The sequence below is a fragment of the Buceros rhinoceros genome, unplaced genomic scaffold (genome assembly GCF_000710305.1).
Source record: "Buceros rhinoceros silvestris isolate BGI_N320 unplaced genomic scaffold, ASM71030v1 scaffold12195, whole genome shotgun sequence".
Lineage (NCBI taxonomy): Eukaryota > Metazoa > Chordata > Aves > Bucerotiformes > Bucerotidae > Buceros > Buceros rhinoceros.
This window is the reverse complement of record NW_010413466.1, coordinates 29501-51213: the sequence shown is the minus strand read 5'-3', so window position 1 is coordinate 51213 and position 21713 is coordinate 29501. Positions and strand designations below refer to the sequence as shown.

The window sequence follows — 21713 nt, the reverse complement described above, 5'->3', positions numbered from 1 at the left end:
ATTGCTTGTCTGAGCATGCTAAATTAACTCTCTTCCTGCTGCCACAAACCAATTTGATCTCCCAGGACCCATTTCCTCAGCTAATTGGAACTTCAGTTGCCACACATGTAAATCCTCCCTTGCAGCTGTATTTGTCTCAAGCCAGCGGAGCAAATGGTTTGGGATGGGCACTGCCTCCAGTCTTTTAGGCCAGCCTGGGATTGATGCTCACGGCACCTGCCACAGCCCTTTCCTTTGCAGATGGGAGTGTCTCATGCTACATCCCTGCAGATTTGAGTGTGGTGCTTGGGGAAAGGCTGTCCTACTTTTCTCTCTTATTTGCAGAACTCTCCAAGCTGTTTTCTTACAAGGAGTGAAAGTGCTGTGCTACTGGAGGTGGGGTTGGTGGTTTGAGGCAGTGGTGCTGGGTGTGTAGAGGAAGGAAAGGAAAGTTTCCCTTCAGAAATGTGTGGTGGGGACAGGAGAGTGGATGTGCCTTGCGGATTTTTATCCTTGACTGATGTGTTACCACCTGAGTCTGCTTCAGTGATGAGTCTACAGCAAAGGAAACTCATGTTTGCAGGTCACTGGGTGATAGTTTAGGTCCCAAACAGAAATCAAGCTTTTTCTGTCTGCCTGTGAAACATTTAGACCTTATTTATCCCTGGGTCAGTCTGATTAAATCAGCTTCTCTGGCAAATTGATTCTCCTGAACGTCCTTTTCTGAGCTGGCTGTTCTAGAGTAAACATCTCCCTGCAGATTTTATAATGTAATACTTTGCTCAAAGCTGGTGCTTTTTTTTCACGAAGGATCTGGTGCAGATCCAAAACCGATGATGGATGTAACTGACCGAAGCTAGGTGTCGCAGCTGTACGTTTTCTTCTCTTTTGGAAACGAGGATTGTTTCTCTTTGGAAGTAAGAAACACAGATCCTGCTGATTACAGCTCCGAGCTCAGTAAGTGTTTCACGTGGGAACGTGCGCAAGTGCAGGCCCAAGGTTTGGGGTGCCTGGGCTGTGCTCCTGGTTCCCACCCTACTTGAGGCTTTGCTTTCTGCCTCAAACCTGTGGAACTCTCCACCTGGGTGTAAGGCTTAATTTTTGGGGTGCTCCGTGATGATGTCCACACCTGAGATTTCTTCCAGGTACCTTCCCAGGAGCAAATGCCTGGGCTGCCCAGACAAGCCCTTTCACATTTGCTATGCTGCAAATTGGCACTTAACTAGGGAGAGAATTTGTCCAGTGCTGGTGAACAGGTCGATGTTGAGGGATGGCCAGAGCGTGGGCTTAGAAGGGAAACTTTACCTCACTTAACAGTGAAGAGCTTTGCATTCTCCAACTTTTTCTAATTTGCAGTCTGCTTTCTGACAGTCAAGACTCTCCTTGGCAGCCCTCCACGGATCAGCAGGTTCAAGTGGCCTGCACTAACAGGAGGCTTAGGTCTAGTAGGGCCTTCAGCTCTGTTCATAAAGCTCTTCCCCTACAGGCAGCGTAAAATGCTTTGTTGATCCCTAGCATCTCCCTGTGAAAGACATACTGGGCTGTACTTTCAGGAGGCCCTTTAGGGGCTGGCTGTCGCTTCGTGTCTGCACAAGGTACAGCATTCACACTAGCTGCTCATGGTGAGAGCCACACAAGTACTTCAGCTTCATCGTGTCACCAGGAAGGCTTTAATTGGATGCTTGAAAGGTAAGAATATGGTAGGGTTTTACTGCATTTCCCAAGTTACCTAGGGATGATCATTTTCATGGCTTGGCTGCTGCTGGAAACGCCATTCTGTGCGGGAGCCCTCTGTGTTGTCTGAGCTGACTGTGTCACCACCTGGACGTATGCTGGATTTCCCTGCCTTCACTCACATATTGCAAGCAACAAATACCTCTCTACTTGCACTTAGGGTTGAAATGGCTTTTCAGAGGTTCCCAGCACTTGTAGTAGCTTTTATCTAGGCGGTTGGAGGTCTGGAGGCCCCATTTGGTGACAGCGAGACTGAGGGATGATTCGAACATGAAGGCCTGTTGGGAAGAGGGAAGGTGGGTTAGAGCAGGAGAGGAAGAGTTCAAATCCAGGCAAGGAGGCTCTACATTAGCACTAACAGGAGTTGTACGCAGAGTCCAGCACTGCCTAGTTCTGCTTCCAGCCTGATCAATGCAGAAGGAGAAAACTCCTCAGAGCTGGCGTTGCAATGCTTGTATTAACCAGGTCTCAGGAGTGACTCCGGACTCTCTGCATGCCCAGGAAAGCCAGATTGTTCCAAAAGCTCTAGTTCAAGGTCTATTGATGATGACTGTGGTCAGATTTTAGTAGTTGGAGAAAGGAGGACGGTCAGGGGTTTCGCTTCTTTGTCCATAGGCTAAGACAAAATATTAAATTAATCAGTGTGAAAATTCCCAACTTCTGACTCAGGCAACAAATTTATGTGGGCAGATGATCAAAGGTGCCTGGCATCATATGTCTCCGGGGGAAGGAACTCCTGGTGCTGATCAGTTAGGGAGGTGAATGCTGCAGCAATTTGGTCCAAATACTTTTCCAACTTGCCAGCAAGAAGCTAGGCTGTACTTTGAGAGTGGCACAGCAGCATTGTGCCATGCTGCATTCAAAATCTTGCTAGCTCCCTTGACTCCTTACCATGGTCCCTTCTGCAACCCTCTCAGGCTCCAGCTTGGCTTTGCTCGCCTTCTCAAAACAGTCAGCATCTGGTCCATGAGGAGTCATCATGCTGTGCAAGCTGGCCCCTCCAGGCTGGAAGCCTTCCTCCTTTGCTTCGTAGTAGCCTTTGATGAGCCCCATGAACTCACTCATGCAGTTCCCTGCAGGAGACATAGAGAAGAGGTTGCAATGCAGCGTGATTGGGAGGCATCACAGCTGGGCTGTGAGCTTCTTGAAACCCACAAGCTAATCTGGGCCAGGCACAGGGTGGATTGGAGGTTCCTAAGCAGGGTGTCACATGAGAGGACATCGGGGATCCTACAGGAGGTGCTTGTAAAGCTGTATAGGGTTTATTCCACTCTTAATTATCTGGATTCAGAGAGAGAGCTCCCTAACGAAGTTGCATTGATGTTGGTAGACCTGTGCTTTTCCTACCACCTTGAGCTGTGTGAGTACTACACCTGCATGTGGACTGCATGGTGTAACCGGATATTTACAGTCTTGGAAAAAAGATCTTAAAGCACTGGAAAGAAAGTTCAGTATAATTGTCCCTGTGTTACAGGCACTGAGGTGCAAAATGCCTGGCCGGTGAGAGAGCCTGGTCTGTTGCCCCAGGTTATCATCTTGAAATAATTTTGTTCAATAGTCTTATATCATCTCCAGTCTAGCCAGGCACTTCAAAACCTTATGGTTTTGATTAGTAAATTACCTACCTTTATCTCAAGAGCCACTGTACGCCCAAAGACATGGAGCCAAATTCTGTGCTTCCCCAAGGAAGAATAGTTTAAGAAGACCCTCTGAAACTGGAGTAATATCCCACTAACTTTGGTAAGAATGACTATGTCTAATCATTCTGTGCTTCCTGAGTTATTCTCCCTGTAAGGGAACTGCTTTAACAGCTGCCATCCCAAGCTTTCAGCTTTGGTTGGCCTGATGTGACTAAACAACATGGCCACTTTCTGCTTAGCAGTCAGTTCTTGCAAAACCAGGACATGCTTTTGTTATATATAGCCCTTTTTAACCACTAGCTCGGTCTTTGTTAAGTACAATCCAGGGTCTAATATATTTAACAACAAAACTAGTTCAGCTCAAAGCAGAGCTGGCCTATATGTGTATGCAAACACTCATTAATTTTCATCCCAAGATGTCACTATCTCATGTAAGAATGGATTTTTACAGGCTTTTTGTTGAACTCACTCGTGTACTGTGCTTGGTGCACTCAGACTGCTGCACAGACCCTAACAGCTGGATTGCCAACACATCTGCAATAGGACTCCTCACTTAGGAAGAATGAGTGGGTGAGTAGGAAACCAGATTGGGACTTAAGAGATGAGCCGAGTCAGTTCTTTACTCCTTTGCAGATCTCCTACATGACCCCCATCAACTTAGGTGTGCCTCCATTCCCTGTCCGTAAAGCAGCAGTGTCCTCTCCAAGCAGGATATTGTGAAGTTAAAATCCCTTAGTGGCCATTAGGTATTAGGTCCTGCCTAATCTAAAGAACCAATAACACAAGTACTCTCCCAAACACAGATGCAGTATGTGCTATAAAAGCTGCATCAGACACCTTTTTTAACCTGTGGTCCAAAGACTCTAGGAGTAATTCACAGCCTCCGGGGATGTGGAAAGGTGACCAAGAGAAGTCAGCATGTATGAGCTGTACAGCCACCTTTGCATGTGAAAATGTTATGATGTCTAGAGGTGTCTGTTAAAGTGAGACATTTTTGGACCACCATTGGTGTATTCACTTGGGGTGAAGCTAAGGCAAGATAAAAACCGTGACTGAGTGCACCAAAATTGTCTGAACACAGGGTTTCCACTGCACCTGAGAAGAGGGGGCAATGGAATTTCTAGAAAAAGAACAAGGCTTCTTGAAAAATATGCGGAGAGTTCAGCAGCACTGAACCTGTGCTACACCTACCTCAGAGTTGCTCTGTCCTGTTACACCTCTCTCAACGGTACAATGTTCTCATCGCTACACTAATTTCAGAGGCAACTAATGTATGCGGTGTCTTGATAATTGACTGTTGCCTTGCCTACTCAAGCTCTTCCCCTCCATGTCTGGGCTAGAGTAGACAACCAACCTGCTCGTTACGAATTTAGTACTCAACCTCTGGCCAAGGTACCGTGGTCAAGTGAGTAGCTGTGGTAGCTGTCTGCATGCATGCTCTTACCTCACAACAAGGATGAGAGAATGAGAGTTATTGCAACTATCTTTTACCATAGATGAAGCAAGGTTGAACAAGTTCACGTCATTCAACACATGTTTGTGGAAAGTTAGCACAGCTCTGCCGATGCACAGCAACTTAATCGTGGTAAACTGGCAATGTCTCACCTCTTAGGGTCTAATAAAAGTGACTTGGTACTCTCCCAGCCATGTCACACTCATTACTGTGAATGAAAGCAGAATGACGGGGCAAGACTTTGCCTGTAGGATTTATTCAGATGGTGGCATAGCTGCCTACTGTGCTTGCAAGTGCCACTAATTCTGCCAGCCCCCAAGACACTTGGAAATATGTCTAAGTAGCAGGAGGATCTGGCTGTTAAACTGTGGTTAGTAAGGGTGCAGATAGCCAAACAGCACTTCGAGTGGACCACAGTGTGACCTTGGTAGCTTCTGAGGTGGGGTCTTTTAGCTGTTGACAGAAAGAGGTGTAAGGTGAGCAAGCTTTTCCTCTCAGTCCCACAGAGCAGGTGCCTCATCCCCACCCTGGAAGGGCAATCCCATGTGGGGAACTCGATTTCCAGCATCTCTGGTGATGGTAGCCAAATCCCCAAAACATCACTTAACTCTCTGGCTGAGAAGGAGCCCAGTTCCTGATCTCTGGCTTCTTAAATGCCAGAGGTTGTGCAGGTGGTGAAGAAGTGCTCAGGAAAGCCATTTCACTCCTCTGCAGTAACTCTGATCTCACTCTGTGGTGACATTGGGCACCTCTACATCCTGCTGTGCTCCTCACCACCTGTGCTATCATGTTTTCCTTTCTCCTGTTTGTCTATGTTCTCTAATGAGACATTAAGTAATTCATGGCTGGATGACAGGACAATTTCTGATGCAGTTGTGCAGTGCCGAGTTCAATATGTACCTTGTCTCGGTAGAAGCCCCTTGAGTACAGACACATCTGTCTATGCAGACCCAACCAGCCCATCACCTCTGAGTTTTCCTGAGATGCTCTAAATAGGAACATCTTTGGTTTTGTTCCGTTTCCAAGGAGGTCTTACTGACTCCAAAAAGCTGACTCTAACTCTGCCAAGGACAACAAATCAGACTGCTTCTTCCCAGCTTGTACTCTCAAATAAATGGAGGCTTGTTTTTTCTCTGCAGTCCTGTACTCAAGCACAACCAACAAAGAGCAGACGTACGGTGGTAGTATGGTGGCCGGAAGGTGTTGTTAGCTACCCCCCATCGTGGGGGGAATATGACAAAATCAGCCAGTGCCACTCCAGGACGGGTTGACTTGGCTGTCAGGACAGTGAAGATAGAAGGATCCTGAAAAAAACAAAGCAAAAAGCATGAAACAGAGCAGGACTCAGAGCTGTCTGCTCGGGTCATCCTGCCAGTAAACCGGACCAATACAGCCTCTCCCTTGCCAAAACATTTTTACCATCTGTGCCTGGTGGTTTGGGTGAGATTTGTGACCCCGTGTGACAGCACCCAACATCTTGATTCCATGCTGAACATGGAGGGCAAGAGATGGGACCGGATGGTTCTTCCTTTAGGCGGTCTTAGGGAGCCTTTGCTGGCCCAGCAATGATGCCCTCAGAGCCATCAGCAGAGATGCAGGGGAGGGACAGCCCCACAAGATGTGGTACTGTAATTCCAGCAGCACTCCTCCTACCACTAAACCATATCTCTGCCTTAGCCCGTTATGGAGGACAGAACGTCCTGATGGAGGCACCCAGCCTCACAGCCCTCTTTACAAACAGGGAAGACAAAGTGCAGAGTAACTGTGGCTTGCTCCAAGGATTTTTTGAGTCTCTAGTCCAGTAAAGTGATTTTCTGAGCTTTGATCCCCAAACCATCCTTCTCCTGGAAGGTTTTTCTGGAGGTTAAACAATACTTTCTGCTGGTTGTCTCGCTAAAAATGCTCCAGTCTTCTTGCACACCCACTTGCAGAAGCAGCACCAAGAGATGGCATCACTGCGGGCACCTCTCCCACTGGGTTAGTTTCCTTTTTAGAAGAGCTGCTCACATTAGTTTTGGCTTCAGGTTTTTTCCATAAGATTTAGAAATCACGCAATGAAAGCTGCCAACTCTTCAAACAAATTTCAGTGCTGGGCTCAGAGGAACCAGGGGAAGAATCTGTGCAATTGCAAGAAATAAAACAAGGCGAAAATTTGAAGCAAAAGTCTTTTTGCTGAGTTGCAAGGTGTGTGTTTGTTTCAGTGTTCATCTCTCCTCCAGGGTGCAGAAATCCTGTGCTAAACTGTGTAAAGCTGTTTAAGATGCCAGTCAACTTCCAGTTATGTCTTTGTACCAGGAAGGAAGTTGTCTTTCTCCACCAGAGCTTGGTTTGGGCCCAGGGAAAGCAGCGCATGAGATTTCACACTGTTTCTTAGAGCACCACATATTTTTTTTAACAGGCACTGAGCCCCTGGAGCTCAGGATGAGTTAGGATGGTACAGAATCCACGAAGCATTGCTCTGCCTTGCCCAGCTCCAGAACTTACCGCATGGTCAAAAGCGACGGCGTTAATGACCATGAATTTTTCCAGATGGTATTTGTATGGTGTGTAGTTCCCATGCCAGGCTACAACATTGAAGGGAGAGAAATTCTACCAAAGCAAAGAGACAGAGGGTTACCATACACAAACTTCCAACTTGCTGCAGGTACACTGGTCTTTCTCAAATTAAAAAATGAGTTTAGTGCTGGTGAGAGGTGTATCAGCAAGGTGGAGCATAAAGCCCTTTAGGCACAGTCCAACATTGCGAGGACATGTTTTTCCTCATGATGATTTCCCCATGGTGAGCCTCAGCTCTCCCTCCAGAGTTTAGTCTCTGAGAGCTTTTGAGTGATCAGTCAGTGCTTGAACACGGCCAGCTGCAACACTGGCTCTCTGGTAAGGGAATCCTGATTTTTCACAGCAGCTCCAAGTACTCTTTTCTACTCTGTCACTATAAATGTATGGAAACAGTGAGGCAAAGACCTTTGCTGAGTGTTTGGTCCAACCAAGTCTTCACAAATGCTTTTTCCTGGACTGAGGAGCCTCAAATGGGAAGCTGAATGACCCAACAAGGCAAGGGCTCAGTCCTGCTCCACCTAACCCAGCAGGACCTTCAGAGACTATGGGTATGCTACAAAGTTGCATATCCTGGGCCATGCACCGGCAATTACCGCGACACTTCAGCGTTACCTGTTCTCCCAGGGCATCCTCACCTGCTGGGCTGCGAACAGCTTGCCCTGGTACTTGCTGATCACCGTATAGCCCCCTGGCACTTGGCGGTCCTCATACCACGCAACGGGCACCAAGAAATCTCGTGGGTTGGCCAGGCCGTTGGCTCCTGTGGAAGAAAGAGAGATGATAGAGCTCTTTGGGCAAGCTGCAAGCGAGAGGCTGGCACAATTTCCTGGCTTTGTGGGTGTCCTTCTGCATTTTGAATTACCTTACTGCTTCTTGGCTCACTGTGAAACCCAAAATAGTTGTGTTCTTCTCGTGCTCCTACAAGTGGGTAATTGTAGTACATCCTAGCATTTAAGTCCATGCTTCTCTCATGCGATTAACACAGGTCTCCCCCAGTTCCCTTCTGAACAAGATTACTATGCCCTGCTCAATTAAAGGCATGTAACACTAGGAACTGAGCAAAAAAAAAAATGGAGAGTGAATTCCTCTGTGTTCCTGGACATCCTGCTGGTTGGACACTTAGCCACACCGAAGTTACAAGGCATGTCATGAGAGGACCAAATACATTTCTGAATGCTTGCCAAAAGAGTAATAAAATAAGAGCTAGTGATACCTACAGGCTCTAGGCATACTGAGGGGTTGGTGAGCGTGAGGAGTGCATTTTCAAAACCAGCATCATACGGGTGCTGAAGTATTCTTTTTCTCTTTAGTATCATTGTTACGAAGCGGTTTTAAATTTTTTGGATAAAAATGCAGACATTACTACCTGCTGCTAAGGTTTAACACTCAGTGCTTTTCTCCAGCTGTCATTTTTTTCAAGTGAAAAGTGAAGTTAGAATAGAGTGAGACTGAAATACAAAGGAGCTTGGTCTCTGAGGGGAAGGAAGGTAGGTGGTGAGAGTAGGAACTTTTATGATTACCACCTCCTGGAAAGGTTTACAGGAAGGTGCATTCATTTTTCTTTTTTATAATAGATTCCTACCTTCTAGACACCAAAATAAAGCCCTCCAAACTCACTCCAACAGTGACTGAAAACCCAGCTAATGGGAAAACTTGTTATAAACAGGCTGGGGCAACAATGTGAATAGTCAAGAGGACAAGGCACAGAGCACAAGAAGTGGGTGAAGGCAGGTAACCTCAGCTGGCTGAAAGGAAAGCTGCTGAAAAATCACTGTAGGCTCATTGCAGAGAGAGATGTGCCCAGCATGTCATACAGGAGAGATGCTCAAGCAAGGTCCCGTTAAATAGCTGGAGATTGCCTGGTTGTGCACTACAGGAACAAACAGCTTCAGTTTCACTATGGCCATGAGATGTTTGCAAAGGCCCGCTGAAGGCAGATGGGCCACGCCTGCTTGTTACTGACTGATATCACCCAGTTTACTTCAAGTCTGGCCACTATAAGGGACGACAAAAAATATTTCTGTAAATACATCAACAGCAAAAGGAGGGCTAAGGAGAATCTCCATCCTTTGTTGGATGCAGGGGAAAACGTAGTCACTCAGGATGAGGAAAAGGCTGAAGTACTGAAAGCCTTCTTTGCCTCAGTCCTTAATGGTAAGGTCAACTCACTGAGTGCTCAGCCTCTTGAACCAGAAGGTAGGGATGGAGAGTGGAATTAAGCCCCCATAATCCAAGAAGAAACAGTAAGTGAACAGATATGCACATCTATGGGGCCAGATGGGATCCACCCAAAAATTCTGAGGGAGCTGGCAGAAGTGCTCACCAAGCCACTTTCCATCACTTATCAGCAGTCTTGGCTAACAGGGGAGGTACCAGTTGACTCGAGGTTAGCTAATGAGACAGCTTTTTGGATTTTACCATCTTTATATATATTTCTACTTTAACCATGTATATGGGTTAGGGGTTTTCGATTTATGTGTATGGTGGAATGGAGGTCAGAGTTGCAAAACCAAGTAATGAATAAAAATAAGGTGACAAATCATAGTGATAGAGGTGCAGAGTCTGGTGCTGAGAAGCAGCCAGAAGGCAAGAGCAAAAAACTCTGTCTCTGTTGACTTCAGGGTTGGAAGGTGAAGGGACAGGTTTTGAAAAGCAAGATGGGTAACAGCTGATACATGAAATATCCTAAGACACAGGGCAGTGTTAAGACAGTGATCAGGAACATATTCTTCCACCCCATCCACACACTGATTTACCTCAGACAGCTTAGCTCAGAAAAATGTAATGTTTACTATGCTTCGGGATGTCATGATTTTGTCATGGAAGCCGCAGGTTTATAGCAACAGCAGAATGTCTGTGCAGAGGCCAGACTTCCCCACATCTTCTGTATCTGTGGGTATTGACTCTAGCCTGGATAAAGAGGATGAGTTCATGCCCTCATGCTATTTCATGCCTATGCAGATCCTGTTTTATTATTTATTCTCTGTTTTATTCTTTATTCTCGAAGGATCTACTTGGAGATGGAATTTGATCAGAGCACAAGACAGGAAGCGGGAGGACAAAGGTTTTTGTGATACATTGAGCATACTCTTTGCTGGAAGGAGATGTAGTAAATGGAGTTTACAACCAAATCCAGTTGATGTCTGGTCACAAGTGGTGTTCTCCAGGGCTCAGTATTGCGGCCTGTTTTCTTCAAGAGTAAGATCCCTCAGTAAGTTTGCAGGTGACAGCACGTTGGGTGAGAGTGTTGATCTGGTTGGGGGTAGGAGGACTCAACAGAAGGTTCTGCACAGGTTGAATCAATAGGCCAAGGCCAATGGTGTGAGGTTCAACAAGGCCAAGTGCTGGGTCCTGCACTTGGGTCACAACCCCCTGCACCGCTACAGGCTTGGGGAAGAGTGGCTGGAAAAGCTGCCCAGCAGAAAAGAACCTGGGGGTGTTGGTGGACAGACGGCTGAAGATGAGCCAGCTGTGTGCCCAGGTGGCCAAGAAGGCCAACAGCATCCTGGCTTGTATCAGCACTAGTGTGGCCAGCAGGAGCAGGGAAGTGATTGTCCCCCTGTAGTGGCACCAGTGATGTCACACCTTCAATACCGTGTACAGTTTTGAGCTCCTCACTTCAAGAAGGACATTGAGGTGCTGGAACGTGCCCAGGGAAGGGCAACGAGGCTCATGAAGGGTCTGGAGAACAAGTCCTATAAGAAGCGGCTGAGGGAACTGGGGTTGTTTAGCCTGGAGAAGAGGAGGCTGAGGGAAGAAGGTTGTAGAGAGGTGGGGGTTGGTCTCTTCTCTCACGTGACAAGTGACAGGACTAGTGGAAATGGCCTCAGGTTGCGCCAGGTGAGGTTTAGGTTGGCTATTAGGAAAAAATTCTTCACTTAAAGGGTTGTGAAGCACTGGAACAAAAGTCTTCCCAGGGAGCTGGTGGAGTCCCCATCCCTGGAAGTGTTTAACAGACGTGTAGATGTGGCGCTGAGGGTCATGGTTTAGGGACCCTGGCAGTGCAGGGTGAACAGCTGGACTCAATGATTTTAAAGGTCTCTTCCAACCAGATGATTCTGTGATTCTGTGATTTTGTCTTTCAGATCTCATTGACAGCTATAAAACAAGCCCAGTCTAGTGGGGAAAAACCCACAACCCATCCTAAAATGAAAAACAACCAACCCCAAAACACTCATTTGAAAGAGGAGGAGTATTGGTACCAGTTTTTGTAGTCACTTTAGCTGTTACAAAGGAAGTTTCACTTTCCTTGCCTGAGACAATCTTAGTACCAGTAACCAGGATGTGTTTTTCTCAGCAAGAAAAGTTTGGAGGCAAGTGCTGCAGGGATAAGGAAGGTGAAATATCCTGAGCAGCTCCAGAAAGCTGGCTGGGAAATCACAGGAGGGACAGTGGAGTTTCAGATGCTCTGCACGCTTGCAATATCTTTGTCATGCCAGGAGGAGGCTGTGCCTTCGCAATCTGCGACGCTGCACAGACCAGGAGGCAGCTGGCAGAGAGGAGCTGTGATTTATGAGAGCTAGACCTGTGCTCAGGGAAGGTAGATCCACTCTGGCAGCAGAACACAGAGATATGAATTTGTTGCTGACTCGAGTCCTGTGCTGCTCATTTTATTGATTTCTGATTCTTCAAGAGGAACAGCTTCTGACACTAAGGCACTCTAGGCTCTAGAGTTTTAAGATGTCTCTGTTAATGGAGGCGGGGGGAAAAATCCTCTTGATTAAAATGGAGCTTCAAGAATATCTGTTGCCTCCGAAATCTGCCTTTCCTTTTACGAGGTAAATTCACTCCTGTCACTCCAGTTTATGCCATATCTGTAAGTAAGAGGCATCACTGACGATGGCCTTTTGAGTTTCTTTCGGTAGAAACAGATTCAGAGTCAGCAGACAGGGACTCCTAGACCAGAAGAAAACTGAGAAAGTGAAAAAGAAGGTGGGAGGCAAACGGTCCCTTCACTGCCAGGGGAATCTCAGGATGACTGGCCTGTCACACTTCTTTTGAGGAACTCTTGTTCTGCTGGAAAGTAACGGTGCTGGGGTGGAAAGCATCTTTGTGAAGGAACGTGTGCATGGGAAGGTGTATTACAAAGGATATAAAAGGATGGACTGGGTCTTGCAATTCGTGCTTGTCCCTGTGAAATTCACTGTAGGTGTGACAAGCGACTGTTACCGATGGGTCCCAGGTCAGGCAGCTCAAAGTGTGCTCCGTATACCTCCAGGATGTAGCCTCTGGTCTCTCCAAACACCTCCACACTGAAACGCATTCCTTGCTGGAAAATAAAGCACGATACTAGGATTCTCCCAGGACTTTCCTGGCAAACCACGAACAGCTGAATGCAGGAGCTGGATTGCTGCAATGCTGGGCTGGAGCCACAGGCAAGGCACAGTCAGCCCTTACCTGGATGACGCAGATTTCATTGGGCTCCACTAGCATTTTCCCAAACTCGGTTGTGATGAGCAGTTTCCCTTGCTGGGGCACTGTGGAAACAAAATGCAAGTAGAGGAGGTGAAGCAGCATGGTGGTTGCCACCTTCTCTGTCCCCCAAGTGCACCCAGGCTCCAAGAAAGAGCAATGGGCCCTTTTTTGACTTTGTTTCACAGTGGACCAGGTTCCCTCTCCCACGCAGGGTCTTGCAGCAGAGGTGCCTGCACTGGAGGGAGAGCTTCCAGATCAGCCCCGTGGCCCTCATGTCACAGCAGGTAACTGTGTGTGGTTACGCCATCCATCACCTCGTGGTCTCTTGATGTAGCATTTGTGCCACAGTACAAATAAATGGGACTTGATATATTCAGGGTCATACTTTTCTGTCTCGTGATCTTCATATAAAATGGACTGTGTACCCATCCCTGTCATGACCGGCAGTGTGAGATGTCTGAAAATAACTAATTCTCCCTGCTTCCTGAGGCAAGGAGCAATGCTTCACTATCATCTGCAGTATTTTCCGTGACTGCCCTGGTGCAGGAGAGCTCACATTTTGACTTGAAAAACTGGCAGATTTACAAAACCTGCCCTGGCAATTTTACTTCATGGTAGTGAGGGAGGTGAGTGAAAACAATTTAATAGCTATTTGATAGGAGAAATGATTTTGTTGGTGACCTGAAGGCATTTCGGTTCCTCGCTCAAGAAAGATACAAGCAAATATCAGACTTCTGATACCGCTTAGAATATTTTTCAGCATGTAGGCACTTTACGTGCCAACCTCAACACTCATTGCAGCAGCCTGGTTGCCTGAGGCTGGCAGAGCGTAGAAGCTAAGCTGCCATGCCAAATACTCTCGGACTGAAGCAATGAAGGCACCTAGCTGTAAGCTGTTCAGAAATCCCGAGGTTTTTGTTTTCCAGAAAACCTCTGCCTGTGGTGTGCCTAATACCAATGGGAGGTGCACTGGGAAATGAACCTTGAGCACCACGCCGAGGAAGCTGTGTTGTTGCTCTAAACTGAAGCTGAGGTCTGGCACAGAGGTGCACTCTCTGAACTGCTCAGGAGCAGTGCCACGCGACCAACAGCCCAGCTGGTGCCAGACAACCAAATCTGGATGGCGTGATGCTGAAGCCAACCCTCTCCTCCAAATCTGGGCTGTAGGGCCTCAGGCTCAAGAGGCAGACAGGTGGTAACCCAGGCAGGCACTCATGGTGAAAAGGGAAAGACAAAGCATCAACTCACCAATCAGGAAATCACCGTCTGAATTATAAAGGCATCTAAGGAAAAAGGAGAACAGGAAGGTCAAGGTGCAGTAAACCCCAGACACTTGTACGTGCCATGACCACAGCCGGGGAATTTTAGAGCTGTGAAACTGGTGTGGCAGAGGTCTCCCCTTTGGCACCAGAAACGCTATTTGCAGGTCAGCAAATGCAGTCTACTGGCTGGCTTAGGGAAGGCAGAGAGGTTTAATGTGCCCAGCCTGAAAGCAGGGTGTCCTCGGACTTCTGCCAGATCCCTGCCTTTGTGGCCATGGGTGCATCAGGTGTTGTAAACTGGCGTGTGGGGCTGACTTCCCCTATGAGCCCCTGCGGGGGGTAGCAAAGCCCGTCAGAGGCTGTGTGCGTATTGGCCTCTGAGGAGCAGCTCTGGTCGCTGAGATGAGAGCTCCTGGATACAATACATCCCCTCTTACTGCATCCCCATGCCCCGCTCTCTTCTCCTCTGGGTGGCTCCCCAACCACTCCCCCAGTGCTTGGCCATGGAGCACAACCTGCTTCACAAACACCTGTCATGGACACCGTGAACACCTTTGCCTGTGCACACAGGAACACAGGGGCACGGAGACAGCAACTTGAGCACAGCGGCAACAGAAGGGCAGATGCAGGCAGCCAGCCTGGGGCAGCCTGAGCCCCCGACACAGCAGTCACTGACCTGTCGAGCATGGAGCTGTTGCAGACAAAAATATGGACGGCGATGCCATTGCGTCCTCTGGGCTCACCAGCACCACACAGGGTGTGCAGTCCCTGCGGGTAAACTCAAAGCATCAGGAGTGAGCAGCGGGCAGCAGGGCAGAGACCAGCACCCTTTCCTCCCCTCATCCCTCCCACTTGCTGGGGTTCATCTCCTCTCCCCTCTTCTCATACTGCTACCAGCCTTACTATGTGTGGCTTTTTGCCAAACATGTTGGATTTTCTTTAATATATATTAAGGGTGTGTTAGAAATCCATATAAGCTGGTGTTTTCCAGCCCAGGGACACAGGACAGCTGGGGGCTGTGGCTTTTTGTTTTTTAAGAGCTCCTTGAAAGGCAATGAGGAAAATAAAACCCACCGTCAGATCATCACAATCTGGGTTTGTCTCCCTGCCCACAGGTGCTCTGCAAGCCCAGCAGTGTCAAAACTGCTGCTGTTAGACCAGTGCGGAGCATCCCATGTGCCCCGCTACCCCGAGTAGGAATAGAGATGGAGGATGCCCAGATACCTTGGCCCCCTCAACTTACGCTCACAAAGTCCAGCTTGTTCTGAGGGGCTTTTGGGATCTCAAAAGGTTTCCATCGCAGCTGGATTGCAGCAAACAAAAAGCAAGGTTATAATGCAAACAGTGGCAATTCAAAAGAAAGCGGACCCCTGTCCCTCCCCTTCTTCTCTGCCCTCTGCTAGCTGAGGTAGTTTTCTTTTTCTGCTTTGCCTTGCTTAATTTGGTTTACAGGTTTCTTTTGATTTACAGAGCTTTTTTTTCGTTTTTAATAATTATTTTGTAAAGTAATTGGCAGGCCTGTGTAGTGCCAAGGTTAAAACACCAGTCCTATTTAAAAGCTGTCTCGTACTCTACTGCTAACAACACTGCTGAGAGCAAAGAAATTCAGATGAGCCAGTTTCCTCAGCCAAATTGTCGTGGCCCCTTGCTCCACTCTGTGCTGATCCACTCCCTCCATGGCCCAAGCATAACACTCCTGCTTGCTCCACCTCATTTTCCCCACATCAGAAGCAGAAATATCACTACCTGCATGAGTGGAAGCTGTGAGCAGCACTAATTACTTCTTGCAGAGCCTGTCAAGATCCTCAGGCAGAAAGCGCCGGAGGAGTCCAAAGTATTTATTACCGCTCACATGTTAAGGGTTTTTGCAGCTCTTGGGAATGAGGTGCTGTGGCTGAGAGTCCCTCACTGTGGGGGGTTCAGTGCAGACCAACCCAAACACCCAAAACTATGAGGATGTTGACATGGCCATCTATCAGAATTATCCCCTGCATCAATAAATACACTTGACCACAGGTGAAAGCGCCTGTGACCCTGAGCATCCATGAGAACATTTTCTTACTTTTAGCTGCCTGACCTGGCAGTTCTTGACATGTTCTTAGGCTGGTGTCCTGAGAAAATAAAATTTACGGGACTGTATCTGTGCCTGCTGCTCTCAAAAATTTTGAACTATGTGAAATTTCAGCTGAATTGGAAAAGGGTACGAAGATATTAAATTCCTCCAGGCCTCAAGGAAGTTTTCCAAACCTAAATCAAACTGTCAGTGCCCAGGGAATTTGTCAGGTTCTCCTGGACAACTAGCCTCGGGAGGAAACAGGCAACTGCACCCAGTAAAGCTGGATGAAGCAGGGGCTCCTCGCTGGTTTATCAGCTACGCTCCTGGCCTGGCTCCGCAGATTGGCCCTCTACACTCTGCCCTCCAAAGCCAGCTGCTTCCCAAGGGCCTCCCACCACTACAGCCTCACAGCAGCCCTGGGTTGCCTGGGTTGGATCCATGCCTCCTCCCTTCCTCCTCCCATCTCACTCACTGCTGGGCAGAGGCACATTTTCCTCCCCAGGAGACCTGGGTGGCTCTGTGCTGGGTCACGCTGTTAGGGTGCTGGCAGGGGGGAAGAGGCTGCTGGAGAATCTGTGTATTCTGGACGGAGAGACCAAACACAACAACCAGCAGACCAGACGTGACCCTTGCGTGGTATCAACACTTCACACAGAAGCCAGTAAGGTAGTGCTGAATATCAGTCTTTGCTTTCAGTCTTCTTTAAAGCACGTTTGCCTTTGCTCTCCAAGACAGTATTCCAGACGTGGACCAGAGCCAATGCAAAGCACGGCAGAAGGTGCTCCAGAGCCTGCTGCCACCCATTGGCTCCTGTTCATTTTATGGCACCTGTGAAGGCCAGCAGTGGCATCTCAGTGTGAACTGTTCCTCTAACGATTGTTTCAAGCCTTCAGGGTTGAGAATTGGGACCCAGTTGACAGAAAACGTTGGGAAATACTGACAGAGGCAAGCAAATATTCTCATTGAGAAATATGGGAGATGGCAGTAAATCTACAGATGAAGTAATAAGTATAGTGTCGTTCTTGCATAACAGCTTTATTTTCACTGTGGTCCTTGTGGATGCCTCCACAGTTGTCATTCCTGTGGGACAAGGAGAGTGGGAAATTGTTTTGCCATCCAGCCCATTGTTCACAACTTAAAATGGTGTCTGAACCCTCCCCTCCAAAACGCTCACAAACTGCAAGGCCACTGCCTGGCTCTGTGTGCCCTTTGTCTGGCACATCTCTGCTGCATTTGGGTTTCACCAGCGCAAGGAGAGAAGAATGAGTGTCCAGAGCCAGAAAAGAAGTCCAAGACAGCAGTGGCAGCCAGCTGCAGGTGCTTACAATGGGAAAGCTTCTAGTGTTGTTTCCCTGCTGTATGATCCAAGAGCCTTCTGAGATATGGCAGCTCTGTTCTTACTATTACCTTATAGGATTTGTCTCCCCACAGTTTGTCTGATCGTTTTTGAATCCAGCTGCACCCTCTGGCAAGAAGTTCCACAGTTTATGTTACGTTTTGTTTTTTTTAATGTGAATTTTTTATTGGTATTGGTTTTCTCCCTGCCTCTCAATCATAGCTTCCTTTGCTCATCTCTGTTCCAGGCTGGAGTGCTTTCTTCTGTTTCAGCATTTCTCACATGGATGCCACCCCATATTTTTTCAGCACCTTTGTCCCCTTTTCTGTTTTGTCCCCTGTGCCTTTTATAAGTCTGCCATTGTCTTTGGGCAAAGTTAAATGATAATATTTCCTATTGAGTTCAATGGGCTTAGCATAAGGTGCCTCCATATGGCCATCCTTTTAGATGGATGTAGACTGGGAAAGCTCCTTAAGTGATCTGGACAAACCGCAAAGCACTGCAGAGAAGAGAAGGTTTTGTCCAACAAACTGAACCTGATCTCTGGACCTGCTTCAGAAAGGATGAGAAAGCAAGCAGGAAAATTGCTCCCACTTACTGCTAGGAAATAACCCCTCTGGGTTTGATGACTGCCATTGAAAGCAGTGAGAGAGAGAGAATGGGCAGGATCTTCGTTGCTGTTCTCTTAGGTGAAAGATGTACTACATGTGAACGGCTTGAGATGCTTAAGAGCTTGGCATCTTGGAATTACTGTAATCATAAATAACCATAATGGAAGACATGGGCAGCAAAAGGGCATCCGGAATGGATGAGGCGGTAGCAGAAGTCACTGGAGCTTCATCAGGGACAGAGCACCAAAGGCATGTGAATACAAGCCTGTCACCGCTCCTTGGTCAGTGGCTGGAAAACATATTCCAGCAGAACTGGGAGAGTATTTAGACAAATGGCAAGGCTGCTGGGAGGCTGGAAATTAGCTAAGGATGATACATCAAAGGGCAAAACCTGAGAGGAGTAGAAACTGATGACCATGAGATTATGCTGAGAGGAGAACAGCAGGAAGGGAGAGTCAGATTAGCAAAGCCCAATGTTCTGTGGTTGGCAGGGGAGAAATCATTATTAAAGATGATGGCAAGGCTGCAAAAGAGGAAGACAAATGCCATGTCTCTATGTGACTCTCCAGAATGAAGCTTAATTTCCCATGAGGGCTGCAGAGAAACGGGCTAGCAGCCAATAGCCTCTCTGAAAGTGTGGGGAAGGAGGAGATGGATGGCAGAGACATGCTGCTGCTTTGCCTGCTGGGCTGGGGCGTGATGAGCCTTTGACAGGGGGCACTGAAAAGGAAAAGAGAGCAGCCTGAGAGGTGGCCAACAGGAGCCCCTAAGGGAGATACTAGGCAGCACAGATCAAACCCTGTGACAATGAGGCCGTGCTGGCAAGCAGCACGAGCAACCTTCCTTGGATGACCCATTAGTAAGGAATAATGGGTGGCAGCCAGGACCCAGCTCCTATGTTGGCCAAAGCCCAGCTCCCAACAGCTCTCTTCAGACCTCTTGCAGCTTAGCACCTTTGCACCCCTGTTAGCTTAATATTTGACTGTCCTCCTGGCAGGACCAGGGCTCTTTACAGCATCGTTACCTGGTTGGGGTCAGGCTCAACTTCATCCCAGTTGTGTGTCAAGTGGCCCTCCTCGAGGGGTTTGAAGGGTTTGTGGCAGACTGAAGGCAGGATCCGATACAGCCAGCTACAAAGAGGAAAAGACCTGGATTAGCCTGGGGAAAAGGTTAAACCCTCTGGGTGGCTTCCAGCTGATTAAGCTCCTGAAGGCATGAATAACATTTATATTGGTGGCAAGTGGACCAAAAGGTGTACTAAACGTCAAACACTAGCTCACAACCAGAGAATTCCAGAGAGGTGGCTTTTTGTTATAGTCTCTGAATACAAAAATAGACTGTTATATGTAGGTAAACGCCTATATGTGTGTTTACATATAGTTACATATGTTGTACATACACACACACACGTACACGTGTGTATAAAAAATAGACACAGCTTTATCTGTGGCTGAAATACAGCAATCTCTGAGATGGAAAAAAAGGCTATTTAAACACAGCTTCTAAGCAGCTCATACAAGAGAGGGATGAGCACAGAATCCAACTGAAAGTACAGAGGAGCTTTCAGGAGACAGAAAGACACACCAGTATCTGAATTTGGATGGGTCATTGAAGGTAGCATCCTATGCCCGTAGGAACACCAAGGAGCCCATGCAGAGAAGACCAGAGTTTTATGTGGGATGATGCTCTCTACTGCTGTGGGAGGTCCCCCATACCTCCATCACTGCTTGGGACTGTGTCCCTCCCTCCTTGCTGCCTGCTGTGGCTGCGGCTGCAGTCCCTGCCGCCTTTGCCGCTTTGGTGGCCATGGTTGGCATCCACATGCCGTGCACATAGGCACAGCCAAGCTCAAAGCTGGGCTTGTAATCAGGCAGGAGAGCAGAGGTAATCAGGAAAGCCTGAGCTGGGCAGGGCTGCCATCGCCTTTGATGTGTTAACAGCGGTGGTTGCAGTTTGGGTGGGTGGGAGAGGGGAGGAGGGAGCTCTCCCTTGAGAGCTGGAAAATCTCCATCAAGGACATCTTCATGCAGCAAACAATGATTCATCCCTTTCCCACTCACACCACGAGTTGGCACTAGCCCGGAGAGCAGAGCTCTCAGGTAATGCATTTGCCTTTCATTTCAACGAACAACAGAAGAGGCAGAAAAGCAACCGTGGGAGAAGCAAAATGAGAAACCCATCTTGTGCAATCTGGTCATGGCCAGAGCGTGATGACGGGGACAGAGCTCCAGGATGTTTTCTGCCAGCTGGAACAAGCTGTCCCCAGCACTGTTGGGAACACGAGGCGGTAAGCAACGTGCTGGGTGCCTGGCGCTTGGCCTGAGCCCCTGGCCAGCCCCACACGGGTTCAGCCTGAGCTAGCACCTCACCAGCGCTGGCCAGCCAGGATCATCCCTCAGGAAGAGTAAAGAGTCTGCTCAGAGGCTTGATTTTGACACTGTCCATCAGGTGCTTACCAGGGTCAGTTGCAGCCGTGATGTTTTTGCAGTAACATCATGGTTGAGACCCCAAGGTTATTTCACACAGCACACACAATCTGCTCGGGATCATCTGGCCCTGCGAACATATCCTCCCCTTCCTCACTTTGCTTAGAAAACCACTTTCTTTCCTACCCCAACATCCCCCTTCTCAGCATTTTCATAACACGTGCTCCACCAAAGTCTTTCCTCTCCTGTGGTTTTCTGCTCTTGCCCCGCTACCAGTGCGCAGTAGAGATTTTTCACCCGCCTGTGCTCTCAGAAAGCGCTAGTGTCGCAGAGTCAGCCTCTCCATCACTCCCCAATGCTCTCCCCAGGCACCCCACATCACCCACCCGCTGCGGGGGGTCACGGTACCTTCGCTTGTTCGTGGGCCGGGGACAGGTGAAGGCAGAGCCCGAGAGCTGTTCAGCATACAGGCCATATGGGCAGACCTGGGGGTTATTCTGGATAGGAGGAGAAAGAAAAACAAGGTGTGAGAAGCAGTGGCACAGAGTCTAGCTCTGGAGCCCCTGGAAAAGCACCGTGGCGGGTGCCCGGCAGCCCAGGTTCATGGGGTGGACTGTGCTCCTGAGCATGCATCAGCCCCGGTAGTGGTATCTGCTTGCTCCTGTGAGGCTGGGTGGCCTGCAGGTACCAGCCAGACCCCAAACCCCATTCCCACAAGCAAGAGGCCACACAAGTGCCTTAGGAAGTCATGACAGCCATTGAGGCAACATGCCTGCTGCTAGAGCAAGCTGCAAGAGGCAGTGCTCGGTAGGGCCAGCAAGAGGAGCGTCAGGGAAAAGGGGGCTATTCCCAGCACCTGCAGACTGCAAACCAGACCATTATTATGCACCGTTTTTCTTTCTGAGAACAAGTATTCAGAGGAGTTGTCCCAGAGCATCGTGTCTGTCTGGCTTTCCAGAGAGCTGATAAAAGATTCACAGCAGCTGCACCTTTGCTTCTTCTCTCCCCCACAGTAACAGCCCCCTTCTCCTCCTGCCCTCTGCCCAGGGGAGGGGTGCCCAGAGCAGGCGTTTCCTTGGTGCTCTGCTTCCTCCTGCCAGTGCTGTCTGCTGCCCAGGAGCGGGAGCGACCTGCGTGCGAGCCTTTCCCTTCCCGCAGGGCTTCTGCAGAGTGCCAGTCCTCCTCTGGAGCACAAAGGGGGCACTGCCCTTTGCAGAGCCACGGTACAACAAGCCTGGGTTCAGC

The 21713-nt window shown here is 48.5% G+C and overlaps 1 protein-coding gene across 1 annotated transcript in view; it reads right to left on the bottom strand.

Moving 5' to 3' along the window:
* Positions 1-1622: 1622 nt before the first annotated feature.
* Positions 1623-21713, bottom strand: part of HGD (homogentisate 1,2-dioxygenase) — a 27382-nt gene continuing 7291 nt past the window's right edge. The window contains exons 3-14 of the mRNA XM_010136749.1: positions 20877-20965; positions 19067-19172; positions 15283-15342; positions 14716-14807; positions 14026-14060; positions 12760-12839; positions 12532-12631; positions 7998-8122; positions 7291-7395; positions 5984-6110; positions 2605-2786; positions 1623-1991 (exon numbers count right to left, since the gene is read on the bottom strand). Of these exons, the coding sequence (XP_010135051.1) occupies positions 1860-1991; positions 2605-2786; positions 5984-6110; positions 7291-7395; positions 7998-8122; positions 12532-12631; positions 12760-12839; positions 14026-14060; positions 14716-14807; positions 15283-15342; positions 19067-19172; positions 20877-20965 (1233 nt within the window). The 3' untranslated portion in view covers positions 1623-1859. The remainder of the gene's footprint in view (positions 1992-2604; positions 2787-5983; positions 6111-7290; positions 7396-7997; positions 8123-12531; positions 12632-12759; positions 12840-14025; positions 14061-14715; positions 14808-15282; positions 15343-19066; positions 19173-20876; positions 20966-21713) is intronic.